Source organism: Bactrocera neohumeralis, chromosome 4, assembly GCF_024586455.1.
Source record: "Bactrocera neohumeralis isolate Rockhampton chromosome 4, APGP_CSIRO_Bneo_wtdbg2-racon-allhic-juicebox.fasta_v2, whole genome shotgun sequence".
NCBI classification, from domain to species: Eukaryota; Metazoa; Arthropoda; class Insecta; order Diptera; family Tephritidae; genus Bactrocera; species Bactrocera neohumeralis.
Window position 1 is genome coordinate 56,955,188 of NC_065921.1, and position 12,290 is coordinate 56,967,477.

General features: G+C 38.1%; 1 protein-coding gene across 2 annotated transcripts; it reads right to left on the reverse strand.

The window, feature by feature from the left end:
- Nucleotides 1-3,257: 3,257 nt before the first annotated feature.
- On the reverse strand, nt 3,258-11,144 carry LOC126754582 (uncharacterized). Of its 2 annotated transcripts, XM_050466686.1 has the most exons (3): nt 10,934-11,144; nt 3,948-4,941; nt 3,258-3,868 (listed from the first exon to the last, which is right to left on the reverse strand). In XM_050466686.1, the coding sequence occupies exon 2, from the start codon at nt 4,935-4,937 to the stop codon at nt 3,954-3,956; it is 984 nt and encodes a 327-aa protein (XP_050322643.1). In that variant the 5' UTR covers nt 4,938-4,941; nt 10,934-11,144; the 3' UTR covers nt 3,258-3,868; nt 3,948-3,953. The 2 variants fall into 2 exon arrangements, with proteins under 2 accessions (XP_050322643.1, XP_050322642.1); XM_050466685.1 differs by having other exon boundaries at nt 3,258-4,941.
- Nucleotides 11,145-12,290: the final 1,146 nt, after the last annotated feature.

Genomic DNA, 12,290 nt, shown 5'->3' on the forward strand with positions numbered 1-12,290 from the left:
CCAACAAACATCGCTGCTGTTGTTTGAAAAGTCGTGCTGTGACATCGTGACGATCGCTTGACCGCGTTCCATAATTCCACATGTATGTCATCGCATCCTGGGAGTAGTCGTTCATGTGTCTTGGGCTGTCATACGTTGATGGCAAAAAGAACGCCGACCGATATTAGCGCGACCTCTTCGTGGCTTCGTAAGAAATTTCAATCTGTAATTGAAACAAAAAGTTTTCACTGAACAATTTTCAATAATTTTTCTTTTGAATAGCCGGAATAAAAAAGCATGCTACCGCAATTGAATGATTCAAATATTTGAGAAATCAAAATATTGAAAAACAAAAGAAACAAAAATTGAAAAATTATTTGTATGGAAAAAAGTTAGTTTTTGGAATGTTCCAATTTTCAGACTTTTCCTCATGAAAAGCATAAGGTATTTTTATTTCCAAACCTTCCCCGATCCACAACGAAAAACCTCTACAAATTTCATCAAGATTGCAGAAGCCGTTCTCTTAGCGTTACTAACAAACAAACATTCCTTCGTAAAAATCATCCTTGAACCTCCACGAACATTTAGAAAAAAGAATTGGCCCAATTGGTCCAGGCGTTGTTGAGTTATGCGCTTACCAACACATTTTTTTTGTTTTTCTATTTTCCCGCTTTTCTGTTGAAATTTTTCCTGAATTTCCTTTGCTATAAACCTCACGGAACCCGAGACCTTTCTAACGAATGCAAAACCGTGGAAATCGGTTCATGCGTTCTGGAGTTATAGCGTCAGGAAGGAAAACCCGGTTAATTTTTATATATTAGAGTCAGCTTTTATATGGGAAAATGGAATTGTCGAGTAAGACTCTTTCTTACTCGCAGTTTTTCCTTATTTGCTCACCGTTTAGACCTACCCACTGCCTACTGCCCAATATTTTCTTTAATCTGGTCGACCATTTCTGTTATTTTGTGTGGATTTATAATATGTGAAATTGTACTTATTTCATTGACTATTTCTATGTCTTCCGTTTCTATGCCTATTGGTGTGATTTGCAAGAGTGCTGCCACCAATGTTATAGTAAACATAAAAAAAAACACAATTGTCCCCGTCATCTGTAAAAATAAAATTATTATTTTATAACCGTTTGGTTTTTTTTTATCCCTCTCTAGTGGATTAACTCGGTAGTACAGTTGATCTTTATGCCGTACTCTTTTGTAGTTTTTTAATGGACCTTCTTCTCTTCTTGCTATATAGTCTTCCCTTTCTTTGTTCCTTTTACATTTACTGTTTCTTTTGAACGTTTCCATTCGCATCTTCAAAACGTTGGAAGACACTTCATCTCTTGCCATTCGGGGTGTGCATTTGATGGTAGAATGGTACCGATCGTTATAATTTCCTACAACAACCTTCATTCTCATCTCTGTTTAAAGATCAGGGTCCTCAATTCCTGTTCCACATTTCCTGAATGGCTGTTTGGCTTTGTGAGATGAACCTGTATTCCTTCATCCCAAAGGTATGCCAGTAATCGTTCTGCCTTAAATTCGTTGTCTATAATAACTTTCTTTGGTTTACCGAAATTCGAAAAATGGTCAATCATTATTGCTCTCTTTCCGGGCCAGTTTCTATTTGTTATTTTATAGACTGCCGCAAATTTTGTAAGCTTATCTAATGCTGTTACGAAGGCTTGTTTCTTGAAATGAAAAATATCAATGTGCCCTATTTCATTTTTATTTTCAGGGGTTTCTGTTAATTGAAATTTTGGTTTTATTGAATTCCTATCATATTTGATTTGGCAGTTATAGTATTATTAGTTGAATATGTTCCTTAAATTTAGGTTAATGTATTTTATCTTTTAGTGAATTATACGTTTCGTTTGTACCACTATACATAGATTCTTTTATATGGTAAAGAGATATTTGCTTACGTAACTCCTCTTCTTATTCTATTTCTGAGGCTCGTTTTGTGCATTTTACGAGTTTTAAATTTCTATCTTGAGCAAAAATTTCAAAAATAATTTTTGCATTTTATGGTAATCCGCTTCAGATACTTCGGAAAATATTCCCACTATTCCGTTTCCTATTATGTATCTTTTTAATGTTTCCTTGTTCTCTTCTTGTTCATCCATTGGGTTTATTTCCATTATTTTTCTTCCATGGAGTCTTTGCATTTGAGCTTTTGGGCTATATGTCAATATAATTTGAAGTTCGTATTTATTAACAACTTCTTCTTTAATTCGGAAGTGCTCAAGCAGTTCTTCATCTGCTGAATGAATTATTTCTGACAATTCCAGGTTTGATTCATTGTCGTTACCTTCTTTTATTTTTGGTGAGTTCTCAATTCGACTCAAGAAATCAGCTACGGCATTATTTTCTCCATTTTTCTACGTCCTTGGGTTCAGGTCCCCTTCTCTGAAATTGTTGTCTACTATTTTCCGAGCTTCTTTGCTGTCTCGAGTAATTATAACAGTTTTGATTAGCTTGAGTTTGCTTTGAATAATTTTGATGACTTTGCCCCGATGGTTGTCTTGTATGGTTATTTTGTTATCCATAGGAACTCATTCGATGTTGTCCAGATTGTGGACGATACTATTGTCCTGAGGAATTTTGGTTTTGTGAACGATAGCGTTCTGAGAAGCTTTGATTTTGCTGTGAGCGATATTGCCCCGAAAGTGGTCTGTTTTGATAAGTGGTAAGTCTCGAATGAAAATTTTTATTGTTTATACTATTATTTCTGGTATTAACTTGAAAATTTGTTTCCTATAGTTTTTGATGAGGATTTAAATTGCCATCATTCAAACCAGTAAATTTATAAATTTCATGTGTTATGTCAGTCAATGATGTGATTGGTTGCACTGTATATTCAAATGTCCCTGCTGCTAATTATTTAATTCGCTGAATTAGCATTCCTGAAAAAATTTCTTTCATAGTGTCAACATTTTCACTTAGTGCACTAAATTATGTTATATTATCTATTATTTCTTTTATTCTTCTACTTAATTCCGCTATGCTGTGTACCCTTAGTTCCGAAATTTCTTTCGTGATCGTCATTTGATCTTTTGTAGGTGAGGTGGGTTTGTTTGCAAAAATTTTTTTGCTGAACCACCGATTTTTAGATCATATTTCTTCCTGTCCTACATAGTCTCTCTGTACTCTGTCAATTGCCTCAATGAAGAATGGAAATTTTTATACATTCCCTTCGAAGGAAGCTAAATATTGTAAATCTTTTTCTATTCTTTGCCTAATTGATAGATGCTGTCGGGGTATGTCGACGTAAGGGGCCGATTTCGTTTAATTAAAAGATGGTTAGTTTTAGTTCAAACGTTATAAACTTTAATTCAATATATTTGGATTTATACATACAAGTGTATGATTGTGTGTGTATGTGTTTCCAATAGGGATTAATTGTTATTGAGTTTGTATAAGCTAGTGTGAGAGTTGAGTGTTAATATACATACGTATTGTGTTGATTGAAATATATAATTCCTTTTTGTGTGCTGGGTTTATTCCCTCGTTGTGGGTACTTGATGGATAATTTTGGTGAATTCCTGTATTGTATCCGTATTGTTTTATGTAGTGATTAAAGCTCGTACTTAACGTGTATTTTATATAATGATCGTTCACTTTGTTTTATCACTTTGTCTAATTGTAAACTTCACTTGATGTTGGTCTCCGTGTTCACTTGTGCTTGATTGCTGTGTTGGCGGGATAATAATATGCCTTAAGGCAAAAAGCGCGGGAAAGTTATTTTCTTTTTTTGTTTCTCCTTCTTCTGTTGAGTGAAGTTGGGGCGGTTGATATTCCTCTGCATTACGCCTCTATTACTTTATGTAATTTGTGGGAGTAATGCAGAGGAGTATTTGTTTGGATTAAACATCCCGGCCACCTTGCAGAATCTGCGAAATAATTGAGTATTAGTAGGGTAACATATATTGAAAAATTTGAGATTGATTGGAGTAATTATCAGCAGTATACTTAGGGTTAGATGGTGCCAGTAAGGGTCCAGCCAAATGCTGTATTCTGCGCTACCACTGTACCATTATCGGGTTTGAATAGTCCACTTCTGATGATTTGAGGGTATATATCCGCTCCAATCTCCAACGTTATCTCTTTGTTGCTGTGGAATTGAGGGTCAGCGAGAACTAAGTGTTCAAAGCGCATTTGCACATCGTCACTTAGATCTCGCTCATAGGGTTTTTTGGGTAAATTGTGGGTGATTACTGCGTTACATTCCAGACAAAACTTTGTGTCATTATTTGAGCTAATTTTGATGCTACAAATACGATACGTGTTGAGGTATGTAATTGGCAGTTTTAATTTTTGGACGAGTTCGGCTGCTATATTCGTGATTTTGAGGGTAGGGTTTAAAATGGCTCGAACTTTATGCCATTCACCATCGCATCTTAATCGGATCTTCAATGTGGGTACTAGGGTCTGCTTAGCCAGTAAGGATGGTAGTCGGGTCTCCATCGCAAGTGGATGTTTCTCAACAACATTGGCATCGTTGGTCGGGTATAGCCTCGGATGTCCGTGTAGGGATGAATGATGTTTCCCATGGCAAGTGGAACATCGATTTTTGCTTGTGCATCCTTCTGTCTTGTGCGACCTGGCTAAGCAATTAACGCAGTAGTGATGCTTTATTACTGCTTCGTATTTTTTGCTTATATTGTATGCCGAGTACGTAGCGCAAGTCACTAGACGGTGGTCTTTTTTGCATATTCCGCAAGCGACATGACGATGTGACGTGGGTTTTCTGTGATGTGAGATCGTTTTTCGGGTTGTGCGATCATCACATTCCTTTTCCTCACGAATAGTGGGAAGGGTCGACTTGAAACGCCGCATGCGTCGTGACATCGTTTCGTCTTCCGAAATTGGCGTAATGCTACGGGTTGCGCTACGGGACCGGATGGTAATGGTCGAGCTCATACGACGAGGTTTGGGTGAGTTGGTGATTGTTGGGGCCATTTCACTGAAAAAAGAAGAGAAAACTTGTATGTTATTCTGTGTTTAATATCACAATTTTTGTGATGGGGCGGGTTATTGTGCCTTGAGCAGTTCGGATTTCAACCACTCGTGTTTTATTGTCTAAGCCGGGGAAGACCTTTTGGATTCGACCGAGCTTCCATTCGTTGGGTGAAATATTTTCGTTTCTTATAACGACTAAGTCGTTAACTTCAACATTACGTTGTGGATATTTCCATTTGTATCGTTTGTGTAGCTCCTTAAGGTACTCTTCTTTCCATCTCTTGCAAATGTGCTGGTAGAGTATTTTTAGTTTTCTGCCATCTGTTAACGATGCTTAAGTTTGCATCCTCTAAATTGGGTTCGGCAGGGGTTAACAATGGGGTACCTATAAGGAAGTGTCCTGGAGTTAGAGGTTCCAAGTTTGATGAGTCGTCGCTTATGGGGCTTATTGGCCGAGAGTTTAAACAACTTTCAATGCGGGTCAAGAGGGTAGCAAATTCTTCAAACGTGAATTTTTGTAGTTTTGCGATCTTTTTTAGGTGGGTTTTTAGACTTTTTACGCCTGCTTCCCATAATCCACCCATATGTGGAGCTCCTGGTGGGTTGAAGTGCCATGAGATATTTTGATGGCTATGGAGAGATGTAATTTGAGTTCGAAGTGTCTGTAATAATTCACGCCGATCTTTCATTAGCAACTGTGAAGCTCCTATAAAGTTTGTTCCGTTGTCGGAATAAAGATTGGCGGGACATCCACGCCTCGAGAAGAAACGGGAGAATGCTGCTAGGAAGGCTTGCGTAGTGAGATCGCTAACGGGTTCCAGATGTATTGCTTTAGTTGAAAAGCATACAAATACACATATATATCCTTTGGTGATTAGACATGCTCTCCCAGTGTAGTTTTTGATGTCGTAAGGTCCAGCAAAGTCGATACCAGTGGCAGCAAACGGCCGGGTTAGGATGGTTCGTTCATTTGGAAGAGCTGCCATTATTTGGGTTTGTTGAGCCTTGTTGTGTATGATGCACGTTTTGCATTGATGAATTATTGTTTTAATCAGCATCTTTGCTTTGGGTATCCAGAATTCTGTCCTTAGGAGTCGGAGAACTAGCTGATTTCCGCCGTGTAACGTTGCTAAATGGGTAAATTGAGTTAGTAATTTTGTTAAACGACTATTATAGGGTAATAAGATAGGGTGGCGCTCATTATATGATAGCGCTGCGGAATTGGTTAATCTTCCGTCACTTCGCATAACTCCTTTAGGGTCAATGAATGGATTTAAAGTCAATAATGAACTTTTCTTATGTATTTGGGTTTTACGGGTCAATGCATCATATTCTTCTCGGAAATGTGTTTTTTGGGTGTGAATAATTAACTTCATTCGGGTTGTTTTGAACTCTTCCGGGGTTATTTCGTGGCTTGAGTAACCAATTTCTCGCCTCCTTGGTGAGGCATTTGCGCAAAACCTGAATAGGTAAGCGATAACGCGAATAGCTCTGGGGAATGAGGAAAACCTTTCGAGTATATCCTCTTGGGTGGTTATCGCAAACGTCTTAACGGGTTTGAATTCCACGGTAGTGTTGTATGTTTTCTCCGATGCTGGAAAATGCTCCTTTTCATGTTGTAGCCATTGGGGTCCATGCCACCAGAGGTTGCAATTAAATAGATCGGTGGGTGTACATCCTCGGCTTGCTAAGTCTGCGGGATTGTCTTGGCTTTCCACATGGTTCCAATTTTCGACTCCTACTTTCTCGGTGATTGCAGCTACTCGATGAGAAACGAAAGTGGTCCATGAACAGGGTGGTTTGTTTAACCAAGCAAGAACTATGGTTGAGTCAGTCCAAAAACAACTTTTATATTGGGTTAGGTGTAGTTGGGATAGGGTAGAGTTAACAAGGTTAGCTAATAGAACCGCTCCGCAGAGTTCCAATCTGGGTAGGGATACGGTTTTAATGGGAGCAACTCTTGTTTTTGAGACTAAGAGAGTTGTCCATATTTTGTCTCCAACTGAAACCCTTATATAAAGTGTCGCGGCATATGCTTTTTCTGAAGCATCAGAGAAACCGTGGAATTCAATGGTGGTTGTTGGGTTAAAATGGGTCCACCTGGGTATTTCAATTTTGTTTATGTTGTCGTAATCCTTTACGAAGCTGTTCCATCGATGAAGGGTGAGGGGCTTCAGGCTTTCATCCCAGTCAGTTTTATCTAGCCATATTTGTTGCATAATTATTTTTGCCGTGATTATTATTGGACTAAGCCAACCGGCTGGGTCAAACAATTTTGCTATGGCTGATAAAACTTCACGTTTGGTGTGTGCGGGTTTTTTCTCCATTGGGTTGACGAGGAAGAAAAATGAATCCTTTTTAGAGTTCCATCGAATGCCCAGGGTTTTGGTGTTCTCGGGTTCCGAAAGGTTTAGTGTTTCCGTTTCTAAAAGATGATCCTGTGGAAGTCCCTTCAGAATGTGTGGGTCATTGGAGGTCCATTTTCGCAGAGCGAATCCTGGGGACTTCAGAGCGGAAATGAGTTCATCTCGTGCTGACTTTGCCGTGGTCAGGTCATGTGTTCCAGCTAAAACATCGTCTACATACATTTCCTGGCGAAGTATTTTGGCTGCTAATGGGTGGGTTTCTTCTATATCATCAGCTAGCTTCATGAGGGTACGGATCGCTAGATACGGCGCACAATTTATGCCGAACGTGACTGTTTGCAATTCGAAGTCTTCTATTGTGTCTTCCGGGGACTTCCTAAATAATATCCTTTGGAACCGAGTGTGATTAGGGTCTACGAGTATTTGCCGGTACATTTTCTGAATATCCGCATTAAAAACGAATTGGAAGAGTCGCCAATTTGTGATCAGAATGACAAGGTCTTTCTGTAAAGTAGGCCCGATATGTAAGACGTCATTCAAGCTTTTGTGATTTGACGTGGGGCAAGATGCATTAAATACCACACGCAATTTCGTGGTTATACGATCGGGTTTAATGACTGCGTGGTGTGGTAAGTAATATTGGGTCGCTTTACCAGAAGGGTCATACTCCACTTTCTTCATTTGTCCGAGTTCCAAATATTCCATAATTGCTTTGTCATATTCTGCCTTCACTTCGGGTTTTTTAAGTAAAGCTCGTTCATTTCGGAGGAATTGGGCCAACGCTATATGTCTAGAGTATCCGATATCAATATTGTCGGGTTCTTTGAAGGGTAGGGTTACTATATAGCGCCCATTTGGATTACAACGGGTAGTTTTTTGGAAAATTTCCTCACAAATTTGATCTGATTTGGAAACTACGGATTCCTTTGGGATTTCCTCCACCTCCCAAAAACGTGTGAGTAGATTCTCAGGGTTCACTTTATTGTGAAATGAAACTATGGTGGAATTTTGGGTGGGTTGGGTGATGGGTCCGGACAATATCCATCCGAATTCTGTCTCTTGAGCTAAGAGTGAACCTAGTACGTTTCGTTTTACTCCATTGAGTAAAATACTGGGATAGATATCACTACCGATTAGTATATCCACGGGTCTGGGTTTGTGAAATTGAGTGTCGGCTAATGTGAATCCAAGATTTTTAAGACACTGCTTTGGATCTATGGGGTATGAGGGTAAATTATCAGTTAGGCTATTTAGTATAAATGCCTGTGCTGATAGCTTATAATTGGTGTTTAAGGGTGAGCAAAGTGTGATTTCACAAATACTCGTTGGTGTTGCTGAAACTGCATTGTTTAGTCCGGTCACTTGGGCTGATACAGAGTGGGTGGGTATATCCAAACTTCTTTGAAGTCTTCGAGATATAAATGTGGCTTCCGATCCTGAATCAATAAGAGCTCTCGCGGAATATCGCTGGCCATTATGTTCTATTTGAACCATTGCAGTACCGAGTAATATCTGCTTCCTACTTGGGTTGGGTGGGTCTTGGGTTGATGATTTAGTGGACTGTATAGTTGTTGTGTAGGATTGTCGAGTTGTATTTGTGCTTTGGGTGGGTAATGCGGTACTTGAAGCGTTTTCAGGGCTCGAACTAGTGACGTTTGGCATTTCCGGAGTTGATTCAGGTCGAAAGCTGGATTCTCTGTGTATCAGAGTGTTGTGTTTTTTGTGACACTTACGACACGAGAATTTACTCACACAGTTCTTGTAGCTATGTGAAATAGCCAAGCAGTTATAGCAATAACCATATTTTTTGATTGTGGAGATACGTGTCTCTACATTCATTGCGAGAAATTTGGGACATTCTCGAATAGGGTGCTGCTTTTTGCAGAGCTTACAGCTTTCTGTATCTATATTTTGTTGGGTAAAGTTGAAATTAGTATTCCTTTGAGTATTAGAGGGTCTAGCTATTGGCGTTTCAGCCACGTTTGCATGAAAAGTGTTATATTTCTTTTCATCTGTTCTTTTAACTGTACCGGTGTGGAATGGGGGTAATTTTGCTACTGAAGCTTTGAAATTTCCAACAGATTCGAGGGTTTTGTATTTGTGGGTTAAAAAACTGTCGAAATTTGACCACGTCGGTATATCTGAATTATCTGCTAGGGTATATTCAAAGGTTTCGAGAGTTTGTTTAGGTAGTTTTGAACTACAAAGATATATCAATATCGGATCCCAGCTTTGTGTGTCAATCTCAAGGTTATTTAAATTAGTTAAAACGTTATTAACGGAACGTTGTAAGCTTTTTATAGCACAACCTGTTTCCTGAGTTACTTGGGGTAGGTTAAAAAGGGTCTTTAATTGGGTGTTTACCTGCAACCTCTTATTTTCGTATTGGTCGACTAAATTTTTCCAGGCGAGTATGAAACCATCATTTGTTAGGGGTGCGTTTTGAATAACCTCTCTTGCTTCTCCTCGGGTCTTCTGAGTAAGGTGAAAGAGTCTTTCAACATTACTAATCCTTGGGTTACGGATATACAGGGCTGTAAACATATCCCGAAAGGTGGGCCAAGTTGTGTAATCTCCGTAAAAGATGTCGGTGTCGCATGGTGGAAGGTGAACTGCAGGAGCGAAATCCATCATTGTGGCTTCTGAAGTCCTTTCCTTAATGGGTTGGGTTGACACCTGTGTTTTACGCGTATCTACATCTTCGTTGATGGAAGCTAAGCAAGAGAGGTACATTCGATAACTTTTTTGATATTTTTCTTTCACTTTAAAGAAATCGATGGTTTCATGACTTTCGCGAGAAATTCTTCTAATCGTATCGTATGAGCGCTTTGCTTTTTCATAAAGCGAATTTAGTTCGACCCTTTTAATTTCTAGGGTATAGACCGATTCATCTTCACTTTGGGTCTGAAGATGGTCTTCCACGAATTCAATCAAATCTGTTGTTGTAATTTTAAAATCTTCCATTTCCATTTTTCGGTAAGATATATTTAATATTTGGGTTAAATGAGAAAAATAAGTCGCGTAAGGTTACGAAAATGTAAGAAAACAAATTTTAAAAACTTTTTGTATAGTGATTTATTTATTTAATTTCAAATTAATTTTATTGTTTTTATATCGATGGTGTCCGATTGTTAATATTTATATGAAATTATTAAATTTCCGATGATTCGTAGAAAAAAATCGATAAATTAAACTTTTGCAGGGTTTTGTATTTTTTCCTACTGGGTCACCTTTTTAATTTCCTACTGGGTATTTGTCTTTTGACGTGCTGTTCGCTAGCAATTTTCGTCACCAACAAATATAAGCGAATGGGTGCGCTATTCGTATGTAGGTATGTAGCGGGTGTATATTTATTTATATATAATTTTAGTTTAACGAGAAGAATGCAATAGCCGACGGCAAAATATATGCATATATTTTATTATTGCACTTCTTCTCTTGGGTAAGTATATGCAGGTATGTATGTATATATAATAAAATAGTGCAAATCAACTTTTTGTCAACCCAATAAAACAAATAAATTATGCTTAAGTGTTCTTAAGGACACAATTTGGCAATTGGGTATTATTTTTTAACAAATATGATTTGCACTTTATATTATTATATAGAAAAAATATGGGTTGCACTTACAGTTTTTCCGCTTTTTGTTAATTTCGTTTTGTTTTTGGTTTGGGTTATTCGTTTGGGTATTTGTTGATTTAGCTTACGGGCTTTTTGTTTGCTGGGTGCACTCTTTTAACTTTCAGGTTGGGTTGTGGGATTCCAACGATGATGTTGTTGTTAATTCCCACGAAGACTTTTTCTTTTAATTATCCGGCTCGAAGGACCCAAAAATGTCGGGGTATGTCGACGTAAGGGGCCGATTTCGTTTAATTAAAAGATGGTTAGTTTTAGTTCAAACGTTATAAACTTTAATTCAATATATTTGGATTTATACATACAAGTGTATGATTGTGTGTGTATGTGTTTCCAATAGGGATTAATTGTTATTGAGTTTGTATAAGCTAGTGTGAGAGTTGAGTGTTAATATACATACGTATTGTGTTGATTGAAATATATAATTCCTTTTTGTGTGCTGGGTTTATTCCCTCGTTGTGGGTACTTGATGGATAATTTTGGTGAATTCCTGTATTGTATCCGTATTGTTTTATGTAGTGATTAAAGCTCGTACTTAACGTGTATTTTATATAATGATCGTTCACTTTGTTTTATCACTTTGTCTAATTGTAAACTTCACTTGATGTTGGTCTCCGTGTTCACTTGTGCTTGATTGCTGTGTTGGCGGGATAATAATATGCCTTAAGGCAAAAAGCGCGGGAAAGTTATTTCCTCCTTTTGTTTTTCCTTCTTCTGTTGAGTGAAGTTGGGGCGGTTGATATTCCTCTGCATTACGCCTCTATTACTTTATGTAATTTGTGGGAGTAATGCAGAGGAGTATTTGTTTGGATTAAACAGACACACTCGTTTTGTTTGCAGCAAATAAAATTTCTTACAAGTTTGTTATGTACATTTTTATACTCTCGCAACAATGTTGCTAAGGAGAGTATTATAGTTTTGTTCATTATACTCTCGCAACAATTTTGCTAAGGAGAGTATTATAGTTTTGTTCACATAACGGTTGTTTGTAAGTCCTAAAACTAAAAGAGTCAGATATAGGGTTATATGTATATACCAAAGTGATCAGGGTGACGAGTAGAGTCGAAATCCGGATGTCTGTCTGTCCGTCCGTCCGTCCGTGCAAGCTGTAACTTGAGTAAAAATTGAGATATCATGATGAAACTTGGTACACGTATTCCTTGGCTCCATAAGAAGGTTAAGTTCGAAGATGGGCAAAATCGGCCAACTGCCACGCCCACAAAATGGCGGAAACCGAAAACCTATAAAGTGTCATAACTATGCCATAAATAAAGATATTACAGTGAAATTTGGCACAAAGGATTGCATTAGGGTGAGGCATATTTCGACGCAATTTTTTCGGAAAAGTGGG

What these genes read in the sequence shown, in the direction of transcription:
- LOC126754582 (XM_050466686.1), bottom strand. Translation starts at nt 4,937, where the DNA reads ATGGCCCCAACAATCACCAACTCACCCAAACCTCGTCGTATGAGCTCG.